We start from the raw sequence: 14,746 nt of genomic DNA, 5'->3' as shown, positions 1-14,746 counted from the left end.
CTCGCAGTGTGTGGTTCTGGGGTAGCTTTTTCAGATCAGAAGCAGCAGCTTGCGGTGGTCTTGAGTGCCTCAAAACAGCTGTTTTTTCCTTCTGTCTGCTGAACAAAGTGGTTTGCTGTGCTAAGAAACTCGAGGGTGCTGAAGGCAGGTTGGCTGATACAAATACTGCTCTCCCCAGCCTCGGGATCTACTCAGAATTGAAGTAATCTGCGTGTCAGGCACGAGGGATGATGGATACATTGATCAGGCAGTTGTTTCAGGTAACCAGAGGGTTATAAGGCATAACTACCGAGAGCATCTCTGTGGGTTCCTGTGCTGAATCTGTGAGATGTGTCTGTCATTCCGAGGTGTGCTTACTGCATCTGTAGGACACACGGTTTCCCCGCAGGATGAGGATCAACCGGCTTCTATTGGTAAATGGGTGGTCTTGGTTTCAGCATGACATCAGAGGAGGTTTATTGATTTGCAAGAGCAGAGATAATGCTCCAAAGGCGGAAACGCTCCAAGAAGCCAAGGGAGGGACAAAGTTTTCCAATTTCCTGAATGTGAATGCACATTATCTACAGCTGAAGAGAGTACAGGCTGGATCCTTCCAGTAACGTAACTTGCATAGCTTCGTAGCATTTTCAAAGACCCTCCCCCCAACAATAAATATCACAATATAGCCAGATCCATATGGAAAGAGCCATTTAATTGCTTTGCCATCCACACAGCATCGAGCATTCAGCAGCTGTGTTGGTTCCCCCCAGGTAAATGGTTCCTGCTTTTGTTCAGCTGGAGCCCAGATTCTGGTTTTTGTCTCTGTGGTTGCTCTTCTTCCCACATTTCTCTGAGCAGTGTTGGATTTCTGTACTAACACATTGTTTCAAAGGACTTCATACAAGAGATTTCACTTGTGAGAAGATCTGTTTACAGAGAAATTTGGTTTTAACCAGGGGAAAAAAAAACAGCTCTTAATCGAGTGGTCGTTTTTTTTTTTTTGGTTCAGTGGTTTGGGGTTGGGTTTTTTTGGTACACTGGTAAACGTTTTGCTAATATGTGTTAACCAAATATGCTGCAGCCTGCTGCATTTGGGCAACGGGCTGTACATGCTGATAATGGCAATTAAAACAGGAAGCCTGTATAGAAGCTATATATTTTTTTTAACTTCTATTACTTTTTGACAGTCACTATAACTGTAAGAACTCTTCAGTTAATTATCAGATCTTTCTGTTGCACAGATGTGATGCTAATGGTTGCTGAGTTGTGCGGTGGGGAAGGAGAAGCAGTGTGTCTGAAATAGGAGCAAACAAGTCCGTGATAACAGTTTTGTTCTGCAAAGATGAATGGCGTGCCCTCTGCGTTGTGTTTTTTTTTTTTTTAACATGATTTCAGAGAAGTAAAGTGTCAGCTAATGCTTTTAGTAACGCAGGGAGAACAAATTCGTGCACAGCCTGTAGGCTGACAAGCAAGGGGAAAAAACATTTTCCAATTCTCCGAAGGATTTCTCTTTTCAGGTGCTGTGTTTTCACTCAAAGCTCTTCTGGAGCACCAGACAGAGGGCTGATGGCTCCGGGGGAGGGAGGGAGGTGCTGTGCATCGAGGCAATTCTGTAAACGCCAACTGAGCTGCTTTGGGCTGATCTCTCTTGCTCCAAATCCAGATAGCCCCGGGGGTATTACTTTTTTGAAGCTGTCGGTCACGTGGAGCTGAGCAGTTGGATTCCAGCCTGCAGACGAGCTGGGGTGGGAGGGAAGTGAGCACAAAAATCAGTGCCTGGCCCAGGGTAAGACGAAACACGCTTAACTGATGGCTGTTTCCTTGGACAAGCTGCTCAAATCCTTGGGTTGACCTCCTCAGAACTCACCACATGGATTTTTTCTGTCTTCACTGGAAAAACCTCTGGAGCTTGAACAGCTTGTGGGCAGGTTCAATGCATCGACTGTCACGTCCTCATTTACCTGAAATCCTGAACCGTAAGAAACGTTAGGGATAAATAAACCTCTTCGATGGTCTCGTTTTTCCCCCGGTGTTTAGCGCTTTTATTTAGTACAGCATAAAACAGATGCTAATGTAAAATTATTTGAGATTCTGTAGGTTTCCTTCCTTTTAAATAAGCATGAAGTTCTGGACAGACCAGTGGCTTATTTTAATGCAGAGATGTAGACTGGAGCCCAAATCTTTTTGCTCCAATGCAAACATAACCTGGCATTTTCAAAACTCTGCATCCACTCATGTAAAAAGGAGCTCATACGGGTTTTCTCCCTGTTTGAAGGGAAAAAAATGTTAAGAGAGCTGGATCCAGTCTGTAGATTGGTGCAGTAGCTTGTTAAGAGAGGATACAAAGGGATTTTTGGAGAAGTGTGTTACTACACAGTTACAGAGAACCTGTGTAGTGTTCTGAAGCCAGGCGTTGGCCTGGGGCGTGCACAGGTCTCACAAAGATCCAGCATCTCCGCAGCAAGGAGGTGATCGCTGAGCCCCAAGGGAGCACAGGCTGCTCGCTTGCTCGCTGCAGGTGGATGAGATCTGGGAGGGCACCTTGCTGGGAGCAAGAACTGCCCAGCACAGCCCTGTGCTGCAGCTTCAGGTCCTGCTTGAAAAAAGGAAAAAAGGGTAATGGTGTCTGATAGCGGGGCTGGTTATGTCTTTGCCCTAATAAAATCATCGTGTGCCTGCTGGGCTGGAGTAGTGCTAGAGGGGTAAGAGTAGATTATAGGAAGGATCTACGCTGCTGTCCCTTTTTTGGAAAGATGTGTTCTAGAAGGGATAGTGAGAATGGTGCTACAAAATCAGTGTGACCTTGTGTCACGCCGGGATGTGGTCTCAGCAAACGCGGTGCTGTCTGGGGCAAGCTCTGCTTGGTCTTGAGGATGGCTGGGTGGGTGTTTGCTCCACTGCCCAGCCCTGTGCTGTCTCCAAAATGTCATCCATACAGTTTTGAGCTGGACTGGAAGGTCAAGGCGTGACTCCTCTGGGTCACAAGAGGTTTGCACTTCGAGCTTTTCGCTTTGACCTGTGTGAATGTGCCCGTGTGCTGGGCGCATCTTGCTGCCAGGGCTTGGGAAATCCATGCTGCCAGCTTTCCCACGTTGAGGCATCGCATCTCATTTAGGACATACAGTTCTTAATTGTCAGTGGATCTTCCCAAAACGGAGGCATGGCGTTAATCGCTGCCCCATCAAAAGCTTTGCCTGAACTTGAAGGGCCTTTGTTAGCACAGTTGTATCATCTTGGGTGTATCACGGCTCCCTGCTGACAGAGATAAGAGGCAGCTTCTCTTTGTGACTTGCTGCTCTGTGCAGCTCTGTCCTGTGGGCAGTGCAGCCTTCGCTCTTCCATTTAATTTTTTTTCAGCTTTGTGTAAGGAGGCTTACATGGAGGCTGCTGCTGGTGTCCTCCTCCACCTTGTGGAGCTGAAGGAATGCTGTTTTCCCAGTGTCATTTTGCTGTTTGTGTGGCAGAGCCCAGGAGCTGGCTGGGGGCCCTGCATGAGCCGTAACCCCCGTGCTGAAGCTGCGGTGAGGGTCCTGCAGTCCTCAGGATCGAGTGTTCTTGATGCAGCTGCAAACCTGCTTTCTACCAGCCTGGACATCATAGCTTTTTGTAACGGATCTAAGAAATAGTAGGGTGTGTTTGGGGTCTGAAGAATGAGTTTTGTTCTTCTAGTGTAACTTCTAACAGCCTGGGAGCAGCTGTGTAGTTCGCTGGTACGGTGCTGTATGAGAGCTGTTGGCTGTAGCAGATGATGAGCACTGCCTTTCTGCTGCCACCAAGGCAGCGTTTTGCCTGTCCTGCCTGTTTGTAGAGGAAGAAAAAAAAGCCATGTGTTGGTACGGAAGCTGTTTGTGTTGCCTACTTGCAGTAGTCTCTGATCCATAGCACAATTGTGCTGGTGAAGCTCCCTGCAGACCATAGGATAAAATTGCTCAGTGTCCAGAATCAAGTCACTTCTGAAAGAAATGATACTGACTCTTCGTTTTTTTATTCTCCGACCTTTTTTTTTTTTTAGCCTGATGTGGATAATAAAACGTATGTCTGCAATACCTCCTCAAATGAACATAACTGCTACTGTAAAACCCAGTTACCTTATGCTGGGTGTACGAGGGTGTTTGTCTGCCCTGGTGGGCTGCTGCAGCTTCTTACTTTGAGACTGAAATTGTTGGAGGCATGAAGCTGAGAGAGTAATTGAGAAAAGTCAGTGATCAGTGACACTATTCTGTGTTGTCTTCCTAGCTGCAAGTGTTGAATGTGCAACTAAAAGATTTTTCTTTTTCCTTCACAGGCAAAAATCTCTACACCAATGAATATGTAGCGATCAAACTGGTAAGTAGGAGCTTCGGGTGCCCTTAAATCACTCGTACCTGGTGCTAGAAACTCAGGCAAAAAGCAGCTTCCCCACTCGGTGCTTATTGCTGCTCTTGATCTCAGCCAGATTAACAGGTTTAAACAGAGATAAGTTCTTGAGAATGCTGTGAACTCGGAAAGCACCCAGCCCTTCACAGTATGTAAATGGTCAGTAGCTGCGAGCGCCTTGTTCCTCTTCCCAAAGTGGCAGACAGCACCGATGGCAGGTTTGTCACCCCTTCCTCGGCCCCAGGACCAAGCCTTTCTGTTACAGACCCCATCAATTTTCTGGGCCATGACCCTGCAGATGCAACAGGCAAAACAAGATCCAATCCAGCCAATCCTCTAGCTGATTTGGATGTCCAAGGATATGTGGTGTCAGCCTCTTTGGTGTGATTTTTTTCCTTTTACATTACAGGATGGTAAAAATGAATCAAACCAGCTCACCAGAGCATGGCAGGGGTTGCATTTAAAAACAAAACCTTGGCCCCAGCAGCAGCAAACTTCAGAGTTTGTACGTGAAATAATGTTTACAACTCCTCATCCAGTTGTACCAGCCTCGGTACTCAGTTACCAGTTTTTCTGCCTTGCAGTCGGTGTGTCCCTCCCCAGGTGGATGTGGTGGCAGTGTTCATGTTTCCGCAGTGCCCCGGCTGGCTCAGGTAACGCTCCTCTTCTGAAGGAGCGTCAGGGCATGAGGGCACTATGGTCAGCTGTGGTTTGAAGCAGGAGTCTAAAGGATGGGGATGCTCCTAGCTCCGCCAGATTTATAAAACCATACCCTGGGAGTTTGATTTTATGCCTTAACTGTCTGTAAACTAGGACTTTCAGTAGTCTCTTGGGGGGCTTTGAAATTTGATGCTGAAATACCCAGTACTCTTCTTTCCTCTGCGTGTTCTTTAATGACAGATCCAAACCCTAGAATCTGAAGTTTAAGTTGTAACACTGATTTGGTATTAGCAGCAAGTGTGCCTGTTTTTCCAACCGATGTCTGGCAAAATGACAGCAGTCATTCACATTAAAGAAGATCAAGATGGACTTGGTGCATTAATTCTGATTCATGTTGAGATGCCCCAGACCTGACATCTCTGGTGTTCTCCTTGTGTGATGCATAGTGCCTGAAAAATAATTAGTGCTCTGCAGGAAGGACTTGTTTTGAAGCCAGTTGGCAAAAGTCAGAATATAATCCCTAAAATAACAAAATAAATGTTTGCAGTGCAGCTTAAGGTGTGTGTGGATATGGCTGCACATCAGGAGGAAGGACTGGTGCTCGTCGCGTAGCTCGCTCTGTAGGCAGATGGGACAACGGAAAATGTGCCTGTGTGCACAGACCTGGCGTTTCATTGAATCAATAGTGCTTCTGGTTTTTTTGCTTTCAAAGATAATCCCACGGAGTTATAGCCTTGGAAGGAGCAAGGAAGTAAGAACACAGCAAACATGCAGCTGTGTTTGCTCAGAGGATGCTTGTTTCTCTCATGGCACTGCCTGCAGTAACACCTTCCCATAACCTGAAGCCAGGTGGCAGAAGACTGAGGCAGCAATAATAAAGCTAATCCATTTTTTCCAACAGCATTCCTTCTCTTTTTTTTCAAAGTATCTGAGTGGTTGAGTGTTAGCACAGTCACTTTCCCCCACGTTTTATTTGCACTGTTACAATTCCTGCTTCAAAACCTCCGACCCTGGTTCAAAGGACTGGGATTGCCATCCCGTGGCTGTCCTGCACACCTGTGCCAGTTTTGTGAAGATCAATGAGGGATCAGAAGCAAGGACTTTTTTTGGTCTCCTAATCTTGGACCACAGGAGTGGGAATTACTCTTCCTCCTCAGCAGCAATTGTGTTGCTCTGTGTGTATTTAACTGCGATCACGAGGGAAGCAAGTACTTCTTGGTGGGAGATGTATTTTCTTCCAGGCTAGGCAGTGATGTGCTGCCTAATGCCAGGGACTCCCTGCTTCCCCAGAGGCTTAGAAATATTGTGACTACATTGTGGATAGCAAGCTCAGGGGAAGAAGTGCTTCTTTTGAGAGGGAGAGCTCCAGTTCTTTGCGGCAGCCCTTCGGCTCCAGACAACGTGATGCAAGAAGTCAGTGAGCTGATTGACTGTGTGCCCGTTTCCAATATGTTGTTCTGGGGCTGGAGTAAAAATAATGTTCCTGCTTTTCAAATATTTTTCTAAACAAAATGGCATTTACAAAGCCAGGTTAAATGCAGGGACAAAAGGTCAGGAGAACTTGAGACCAAAACCAGTTGTAAGTAGTCTTGCTTTCTTCCCTAGGCAATACCTGCATTAGGTCTTGTTTTCAACTTTTTTTTTATAACAACCTGCTACATTTCCGAAGATTTTCTTTATACTTCAGGTAACCTGCAGCCTAGTGGCTGCATTTGCTGTGCTTGAAAGCAGCTTTTTCTATTTTATCTGCATCGTTGGACCAACTCAAAGCTCTGCTCAAAGTCCTTCTAGCTGCCTGAGATTCTTGTAAAACTGCAACCCTGCTGTCTCAGCTGTTTCCTCCTCCTGTCGTTATGTTAAAGATGAATGGAGGGAAAATTAGAGAACGATGTGATGGGTGCCAGAGAGTTGATCAGAAAACGCTATGAAATTCTGTGCTCATCTCTTGGCTTGTCTGCAGGGGGTGAGGATGTCTGAGACTGTGCAGTGTCTTGGAAAATGGGGACTGCTGCCTGTCCTCTGGCTTGTGTGGTGTCCCCACACAGCTCCTTGTCCTGAAGATTGTTTGGTTATGGGCATCTAGAGTGTGCAGGAGGAGAGATGCATTAGCCATGTTTACTAGCTGCATCTTCTGAAGGTTTTTAGTGCTGACTTGCACGTCGTAGGAGTTTCTACAAAGTTCCCGATGATGCCCGTCAGTTTGAGCTGTGGGTTTTGTATGCTGGGCAGCAGCAATTCCATTATTTTCAGCACAAATGCAACATCTGCCAGCGTCCTTAAGCCCTTGGCCTGCGGGACAGCCATCTGCTCCGGTACGATCTTCTCAGGAGCTGCCACGACTGGCAAGCGTCCAGAGCTGCGGCTCCAGCAGCTCCTGATGCGGAGAGGCTCGGGCTTGGCTTTCCATTGCTTCGTCCCAAGCAGCCTCACGTCCTCACACATTAATCCCTCCACCTGTTTGAACAAATGAACTGCTCGCTGCATAGGCTTGGGCTCCTGTTGCCCTAAATGTCCTTGCCGTGGAGGTGCCTGAAGACTCTCCCTCAAACCAGCATCGACAGTTACCTTCACCTGATAGTGATTGTACAGCAAACAGGTTTTTGCAATTCTTTGTACCTGCATTTGGTGCAGTATCAGTTTTCTATTTTAGAAATACTTTCTGATTAGCAACGTGTGGCTGGTGAACCTTTTAAATATCAAGGTTGAGAAGCAACCAGGAGCAATATTCCCCTTGCTGGCGAACAGGGGATGACTTGAGCAGGTGATGAACAGCTTGGCTGAAGTCCAATCACCAGAATTCCTGTACAAAAATTGTTCTTTTAATCTGAAAAGAAGTCTTTAATGAGGAATTCAGGCCAAATGTGGGCATTAATCTTAGAGTACAGACCACAGGTGGAACAAGACAAGTGGATCTGCTGAAGCCTTGTGTTCCCCTGCAGACAGCAGAGCTGCTGAAGGTGCCCTGTCAGACTCCTGGCTGTGCTGCACCTCCTCTGGGTGTTCTTGCTGTAACTCACCGGGGCTGATATGAAACATCATTTAGGGCTACTCAGCAGGTTTTTTAAATTCAGACTAGTTTTGGTGCCGTGAGATGAATTTTATGTAGTTTAGGCATGGAACATTTATCTCCTGACATGCAAGAAAGCAGCGGCAGCAACAACAAAATTGAGGCCAGGATTAACTTCAGTCCCAAGATGTCTGGGCAGGAGGTGAATCCCCATCACTGCCTACAAGTGCGGTGTTATTGAAAATGTAATTACCCGACTCTCTTAATCCTCTCCATGTTAACTTCGTATTTTTAGAAGCTCTGTAATCATGCATGTTAATGCGCTGCAGATTGTAGGCATTAAGTTTTGTGCAGGTGAGTGGCAGCTGAGAAGTGTAGCATCTTGGGTGTGTTGCAGGCTTATCCAATTTTTATCCCGTGTATAAAAACAGAATATTCTTGAGTGCTTTGAAATGTCTGAATGACACCTGCTAGTGAAGGGAGAGACTTCTCCCTGCATTTCTATCAGATCTCTGGCTGTGCTGTCGTGCTTGTTGCAAACAAGATGATAGGTTTATGTAACTGCGGTCTGATTTAAAGCACGGTATATGACTCAGTATTTTTTCAGAAATACAGGCTAGTGACCAACAAAAATATTGTGGGCAACCACAAGTCCACAGACTGAACGTGTGACTTAATCTTCTGCAGCTTTGACTTTCCTCCTACAAAGGTACTGCCTGTTCAGGGTCACTCTTCAAGGATCAGGAGCTTTGTTGAACAATTCTTGAATTTGACTTCCATGAATGAGTGTTTTTTTTTAAATAAGGAAGTTAATTCTCCTGCAGAGCGCATATTGCAAGTCTTTCTTTTCAGCTTTTTGTTCTCTATTTGTTTAAGTGACGTCTAAGGGTGAAATCAATTGTTTGACTTCATCTAGGATGTTTTATCTAGAAACTTGAAGCAGTATGTATTGTCACAAAACTCTAAGCATATAATTAAGTATATAAATATTAAGTAATTAATATAAGTATATATATTTTTTTCAAAGATTTCAGGCAACTTATTTTTTTCTTCTAGGAACCAATAAAATCACGAGCACCGCAACTCCATTTAGAATACAGATTTTATAAGCAACTTGGAAGTGCAGGTAAGTAAACCTACCTTAGGCTTATTAGAAGGCTTGTGATTTCCTTGTTAAATCAAACATTGCCATCATGTTTGTTGTGTACCTCTAACATGAAACCTCTAGCTTGAACTTACTGATTTGAGCAAGTTCTTTTGTCACATGCAAGTTTTTGGAAGAGATTTGGTCAGAATAACCTCATAACGATACTGGATAATTACTCAGACCTAGAAACTATCATTAGTAAACCGGTTATTGTGTTAGTGAGGATTGATTAATATGGGAAATACCCATTTAAGTGTGTTTGTAAGAACACAGGAACCTTTGATGGATGGGAAGTTATTTCTGATGCTTCAGAAGCGTGATGGAAACTCTTAAAAATCTAGGAAGCTGTGCAAGAAGCTTGGAGTTTTTCTAATAAGATACTGAAATACCTTTTTAGTTGAGATTTACTAAATGATAAATGATAAAGCCCACTAGCTCAGTGTGACAGTAACATATGTAAAATATGAGGAAAAATACAACAAACCAAAATTGTGGGGTTCTTTTGTTGGTTTTGGTTGGGGGAGGGGGGCAAGCAGTAAGCTCTTTGATTTACCTAATATAAGGCTTGAGCCTGTGTCTAAATAGCATTTGGATTTTTCTTCTGTGAATTTATGGTTGCTTTTTAAACCTATGTAGACTCTTAACGCGCACTGTTTCCAATGGAGAGGATTTCCACAGCTGCACAAGGCAGACCTCTGCTTTTCCTGTGCCTTGATAATACAATGCCATTGTTTTTTTGGCAAGCTTCTTAAGTCACTGTAATTTTTCTTACACTTCTGAGTTTTGCCTTGTGTTCCCTGGATGGACCCGGCTTTCACTCACAGAGGATGTGTTCTCATACCACCAGGTGGTAACAAAATACAAAGCTGAGCAGAATGAAAGGTAGATCTGCTCTGAGCTCATAAAATGCAGTACCTGAGCAGTCATCCCACAGCTTTATTTTGCTTGTTCCAATTTTTTCTAATCAGTTTACTAAATTTTGTGTACCACATCCTCTGGTGTCTGGGGTACTGTTGTACTCTTTTTTTCAGTTTTATTCTCCTCATAGCATGCAAAATCTGGGATGTGGAAACAAAGTGAGTTGGCACTATTAGAAAAACTAAAGTATTGTTGATTTCTATTTTTCTCTTTTTAAACAGGTCTTGTCCACTAAAATATGGTGCTGTTTCCTATGTACTTTATATTCTGATGTTTACACACAAAATGTGATGGGTTAATGTCATCACTTAATTACAGTTACCTGTGCTTTTAAGACTTAGTGTATTTCTGCTGAAGCCTTCGTAAATAAGTCAAATGCAGGTTCACAGAGTGAATTCTGCCCTTCTTTCCCTTCTTGAGTTTTGTTGATGTGTGTGGTCTGTGTAATACCGCAGTGGGCATCTCTCATGACACATGAATGAGTCCCAGTGTGCTTTTTCTACACCTGCCAGCTTTCTACCACTCTTTAAAGATGTTATTGAGGAACTTAAAAACTAATTGAATGATGGAGGCTTTATTTTGTTTAGACTAAGTATTTTTAATGGGTTTTCTCCAGTTCATAATGAATTTAAATGTCTCATCCTACAACGCTCACCCAGATTTCTGCCCTGTCTGATCCTGTGCATGCTGATGGAAGTATTTCTGAATATGCTGCCATCAGATGTGGAAATCCTGCCTTCGAGATCTCTCTTCTCGTTACATGGGGGGATGTCTGTCATCTCGAGCTCTTTGCCAGTATTTGTCAAGAGACTGTTGGGAGGCCTCCTGAAGGACATGACTTTAATTTCTAACTCTGTATGGTCCCACAGGCATCACAGCCCCAGCTCTGATAACCTGTTGAATGCCATTAGAAGCTCTCACACTATAGTTTTGCTAAAACAACTGGAAATAGGCCAGAAGCAAGGGTGGAGGATGTGAGCTGCATCTCTGGTCTCTCCATGAAACTTGGAAGATTAACAAAATAAATTTTGGTGGAGTCAGACTGCCAGGACCAGGGAGTCTTCACTTGGTGCCTGCACACCATGCTGAGATTTAGGGGAAGACCGCCTGTCTGTAAAAACAGATTGGTGCCACGTGTGTGCCAGCTTTGGAGGAATAGCTGGGACTGTTCTCGGTGAGAACAGTCTTTTCAGAGGATCCTTGCTTCAAAAACTTCAGCTGCTCAAGCAGCCAGCCTTGAGCCTCCAGTAAGCAGGACTGGTTACTTTAAATTATCTTAGACTTGCCAAATTGAGACTAAAAGTGGCCAAACCCATGGTGTGTATGACTCAGCTGAGAACAACAGTAGTGTTGCGTGTGACATACTGTTCAATAAATTAGCCAATTAATCTTGCCAAATAATGTGCCTGACTGTGAACCTCCCACCGTTAACCTGAGAAGTAATACTAGTAAAAGCATTACTGCACCGCAGCAGTAGCAGCGTCGTCCTCTCGTTAGTGCAACTGCTGCGTTCAACTGCCTGTACAACCAGATGGTCTCAGTGAGCAGCATCTCTAGGAGAAGTCAGAATCGTCATCACTGGCTTTTATGTGCAGCACTTGTAAACAGAAGGCATTTTTTTTCAAATGAGAACAGCTTTGGTGATTTCCCTGGATGCTCAGAACAAACATTTTTAAAGTATATTACTATAAAATCATGGGAAAAGCTAGGCTGAAAGGTAGCAGCTTACCATGGATCAAGCAGGAATGTTCTTATAGGGTTGTCTGCATGTATGTGGGTCTAAGAAGATGTATTTCACCCCTAGCAGGCGAGTGGATGTGTCTGGTGAAGTTGGTTTGCTAGTGGGGACGTGGGTAGCTGTTGCCCAGGAGCTGCTAGTGAGCTGCTCAGTTCGCCCTCATCTCCTTTTCCACCCTGTCCTCTGGCACAGTGCTGGGATTTATGACTCTTTTGGAAGTAAAGATGCGTTTTCATGATTGTTCCTTTGACTTTGCTATCCCTCCGAAGAGAAGAGGCAGGGGCCTGCTGCACGGTGACCATCTGCTGGGCTCTTCTGTCTCACTGTGGAATTAAATATTTAATAACCTAAAGCAGTGTATGACTGCTTTACCTTAATGTATGCAATGAAACGAGTGAAAATCAAACAAAAAACACAGGCATGGAGTCCAGCTCCTGATGGCCAGTCCATATGGTGCCTCAGGCAAGGGTGAGTATTCCTTTAGGTTTTAGGTAGTCTAGGAGACGCCTGCTTGCAAGAAAACTGGAGTAGTTTTACCAATTTCTGTGTAAATTTCTTCTGTTGCACTATCATTGATCCTGCAAGATGCTGGTGTCATACGCTGAACTGTTTCATGGTTCTTTGCTGTGAAGTCCCGGTGGGAGTGCAAGAACATCTTGACATACGTGTGGGCTTCGGTCTTGCCTCGCTGCTGCTTCTCACTCCATGGCTGGTGTTAAGCTCTGTGTGTGTCGGTCCTGATTTTTTTTTTCTTGCTGGATAGCAGCTAGCAGTGAATGTGAGTAGTACAGCTGTCTGGGTATTCCCCCAAACTTATCTTGTGTACAGCCACTTAAATCCGCTGCTTCTGTGCCTTGGGGATGAGGTGAGCTCACCCTCTGACTTGACGGGGTGCTCCTGTATCTCCTGTGGCTGCCAGAAGTTCATTCTCCAGCGTGTTCCCCTGGATGAAGCATTTGACCACATAATTTGTCCTCTCTGTACTTCAAGTTTGTGGAGTAAAGGCCCATTTTCTTAGCATTCACAGAAAATTTTGCATCATGAGGCCGTGCAGCCCGCAGGATGGCAGGTGGAGGAGCTTCGTCCCCACTGCAGGCTGGTGTTAGTGCCTGGTTCCCCATGAGTACTGGGGTGCTGAAACCTCATGTTGGGAGAGCAAACTGATTGCTCTGCCCATGGTCAAACAGCCCCAGCTCTGAGCTCCTGTGATGGTTGCGTTTCCTGGGTGGTGTACCAAAGGGCAGAGCTTTTGCTTTGCTTGAGCGGACCCCTGCTCATCCAGCAGCATCCCAGGGGACTCTCCGTGGTGTGGGGGAATAAAGCAGTTCCCACAGGCTGCAGGATCGCTCTGGAGCCCTGCTGGGCCACCTTCAGCACCTGGTGGCACACAAAGGTCTTAGCAGTTGCACTGACTATTTCTTGTGGGCTCTTTTTGCTTATTGGCCTGGTTTTAGGACCTTAAGTGGAAACGGTCTTATTTTTCCTATGTGAATTCTAGATTCTCACCTTTCCTTCAGATTAAACTCTCCTACAGACTTCTCGAGGAGGACATCTCTTCCAAAGTTTTTACTGGAAGCTTATCTTTTATCAGCAAATAGTGCCTGTGTTTCCCAGTCTTTCTCAGCCTTCAGCAGCCTTTGGCTTGAGCCGCTCTTTCCCATGCGTAACGTGGGCACACAGGAGAACGTGGCCACCTTTTTTCTCTCTGCCCATCCCATCATTTGGATTTTGGCTGCAATCTGCAGCTGCTCCTCCTTTGCATCTGCTGGCATTCCCAGCCAGCGAGGCTGTCACACGTGGAGATACTGGACTCTCCTGTTTGCTCGCTGCTCTGATCACGATCTGGGCGGCAGCGAGGAGCAAGCAGCTCTGCTCAAGCCTGTTGTGTGAAAGGTGGATCCTTCTGCTCTGCGCTCTGCTGGAAAACTCTCCAAATGTGTTCTGTATTTGTCAACTTAAAACGCTGCTGTGTTTCCTGCTGTAGTTAAGTTGCTGGAGCTGATGGGCTAATATAGCGAATACAGAGATGTCTTAGGACACCTTTTAAACACCAGCCATTACTTTAGATGGAATTAAAGATCAAATGGAGTCTGGAACCTCCGTGCTCCTACTCGGTGCCATAAGCACATCTCTCATCTGCTAAGTGTTTAACATAGCTTTGCCAATGGGAAGCTGAAGGCTCTGTTCATGACTGCTTGCAGAAAACCATTGAGTTCAGAGGCACGGGAGCGTGGTGAAGCTGTCTGCACGCCAGGGAGCCGGGCAGCTCCTCTCTCCTGGAGGCTGCGGCAGAGCCACGAGGCTGTTCCACATCACTTCGTGTGCTACAGTGAGATATCTGGAGCTGCGTCGTGTGCCTGTGCAGCCACAAAGCTGATGCCTCTCCTGATCCAGCCGCTGTCACATCCAATGTAGCTCAGCTGAAATGGAGGCCAGTTGTGCAGACCTCGAGGCAAGTTTTGTCCAAAAGCTTTTCTCCTTTCCAGCTGTGCTGGTTAGAGGGGAAAAAAGGGTTATCTCCTATAAACCCTGCTTTGCTGAGTAATTGAGGCAAACATCTCTGCACAGCTATATTCTCACGAAGCTTTAACTATTATTTCCCCAAAGTTCGGCATGTTTGTCAGCAAACTCTAAGCCTTTTCTTGAGGATGAGGAGCCCGCTGCCACATGAGAGTTGCTGTACTGCTTTTAGCCCACTTCCTCTCTCTAAGGACGTGATCATGGCTGAAAAACATCTCCAAGCAGTCAGGAAACTGCTTTTTGATCTTGTGCTTCTCCGCAAATAAATAATTCACCATGGGCCTGGGAAGTATTGACTTTCCAGCAGTGACCAGGAGATGTACAGGACTGAATTTTTGTTCCTACATTTCAAAGCATCCCTGGCACCTCTCCCCTGTGGCTGTTAACAACGGACGTGATGCCTTCCCCGCGAGCTCTGCGT

General features: G+C 45.4%; 1 protein-coding gene across 10 annotated transcripts in view; it reads left to right on the top strand.

Annotated features, from left to right (window-relative positions):
• The window catches only part of CSNK1G1 (casein kinase 1 gamma 1), a 105,041-nt gene that overhangs the window by 46,246 nt on the left and 44,049 nt on the right, over positions 1 to 14,746 (top strand). For all 10 annotated transcript variants that reach the window (XM_027466537.3, XM_027466539.3, XM_027466535.3 and 7 more), the window contains 2 exons: positions 4,265 to 4,305; positions 9,059 to 9,128. In XM_027466537.3, coding sequence (XP_027322338.1) covers positions 4,265 to 4,305; positions 9,059 to 9,128 — 111 coding nt within the window. The remainder of the gene's footprint in view (positions 1 to 4,264; positions 4,306 to 9,058; positions 9,129 to 14,746) is intronic.

Source organism: Anas platyrhynchos, chromosome 11, assembly GCF_047663525.1.
Source record: "Anas platyrhynchos isolate ZD024472 breed Pekin duck chromosome 11, IASCAAS_PekinDuck_T2T, whole genome shotgun sequence".
In the NCBI taxonomy this organism is placed as follows: domain Eukaryota; kingdom Metazoa; phylum Chordata; class Aves; order Anseriformes; family Anatidae; genus Anas; species Anas platyrhynchos.
Note: the sequence above shows the minus strand (reverse complement) of the source record. Positions and strands in the feature narration are given on the sequence as shown.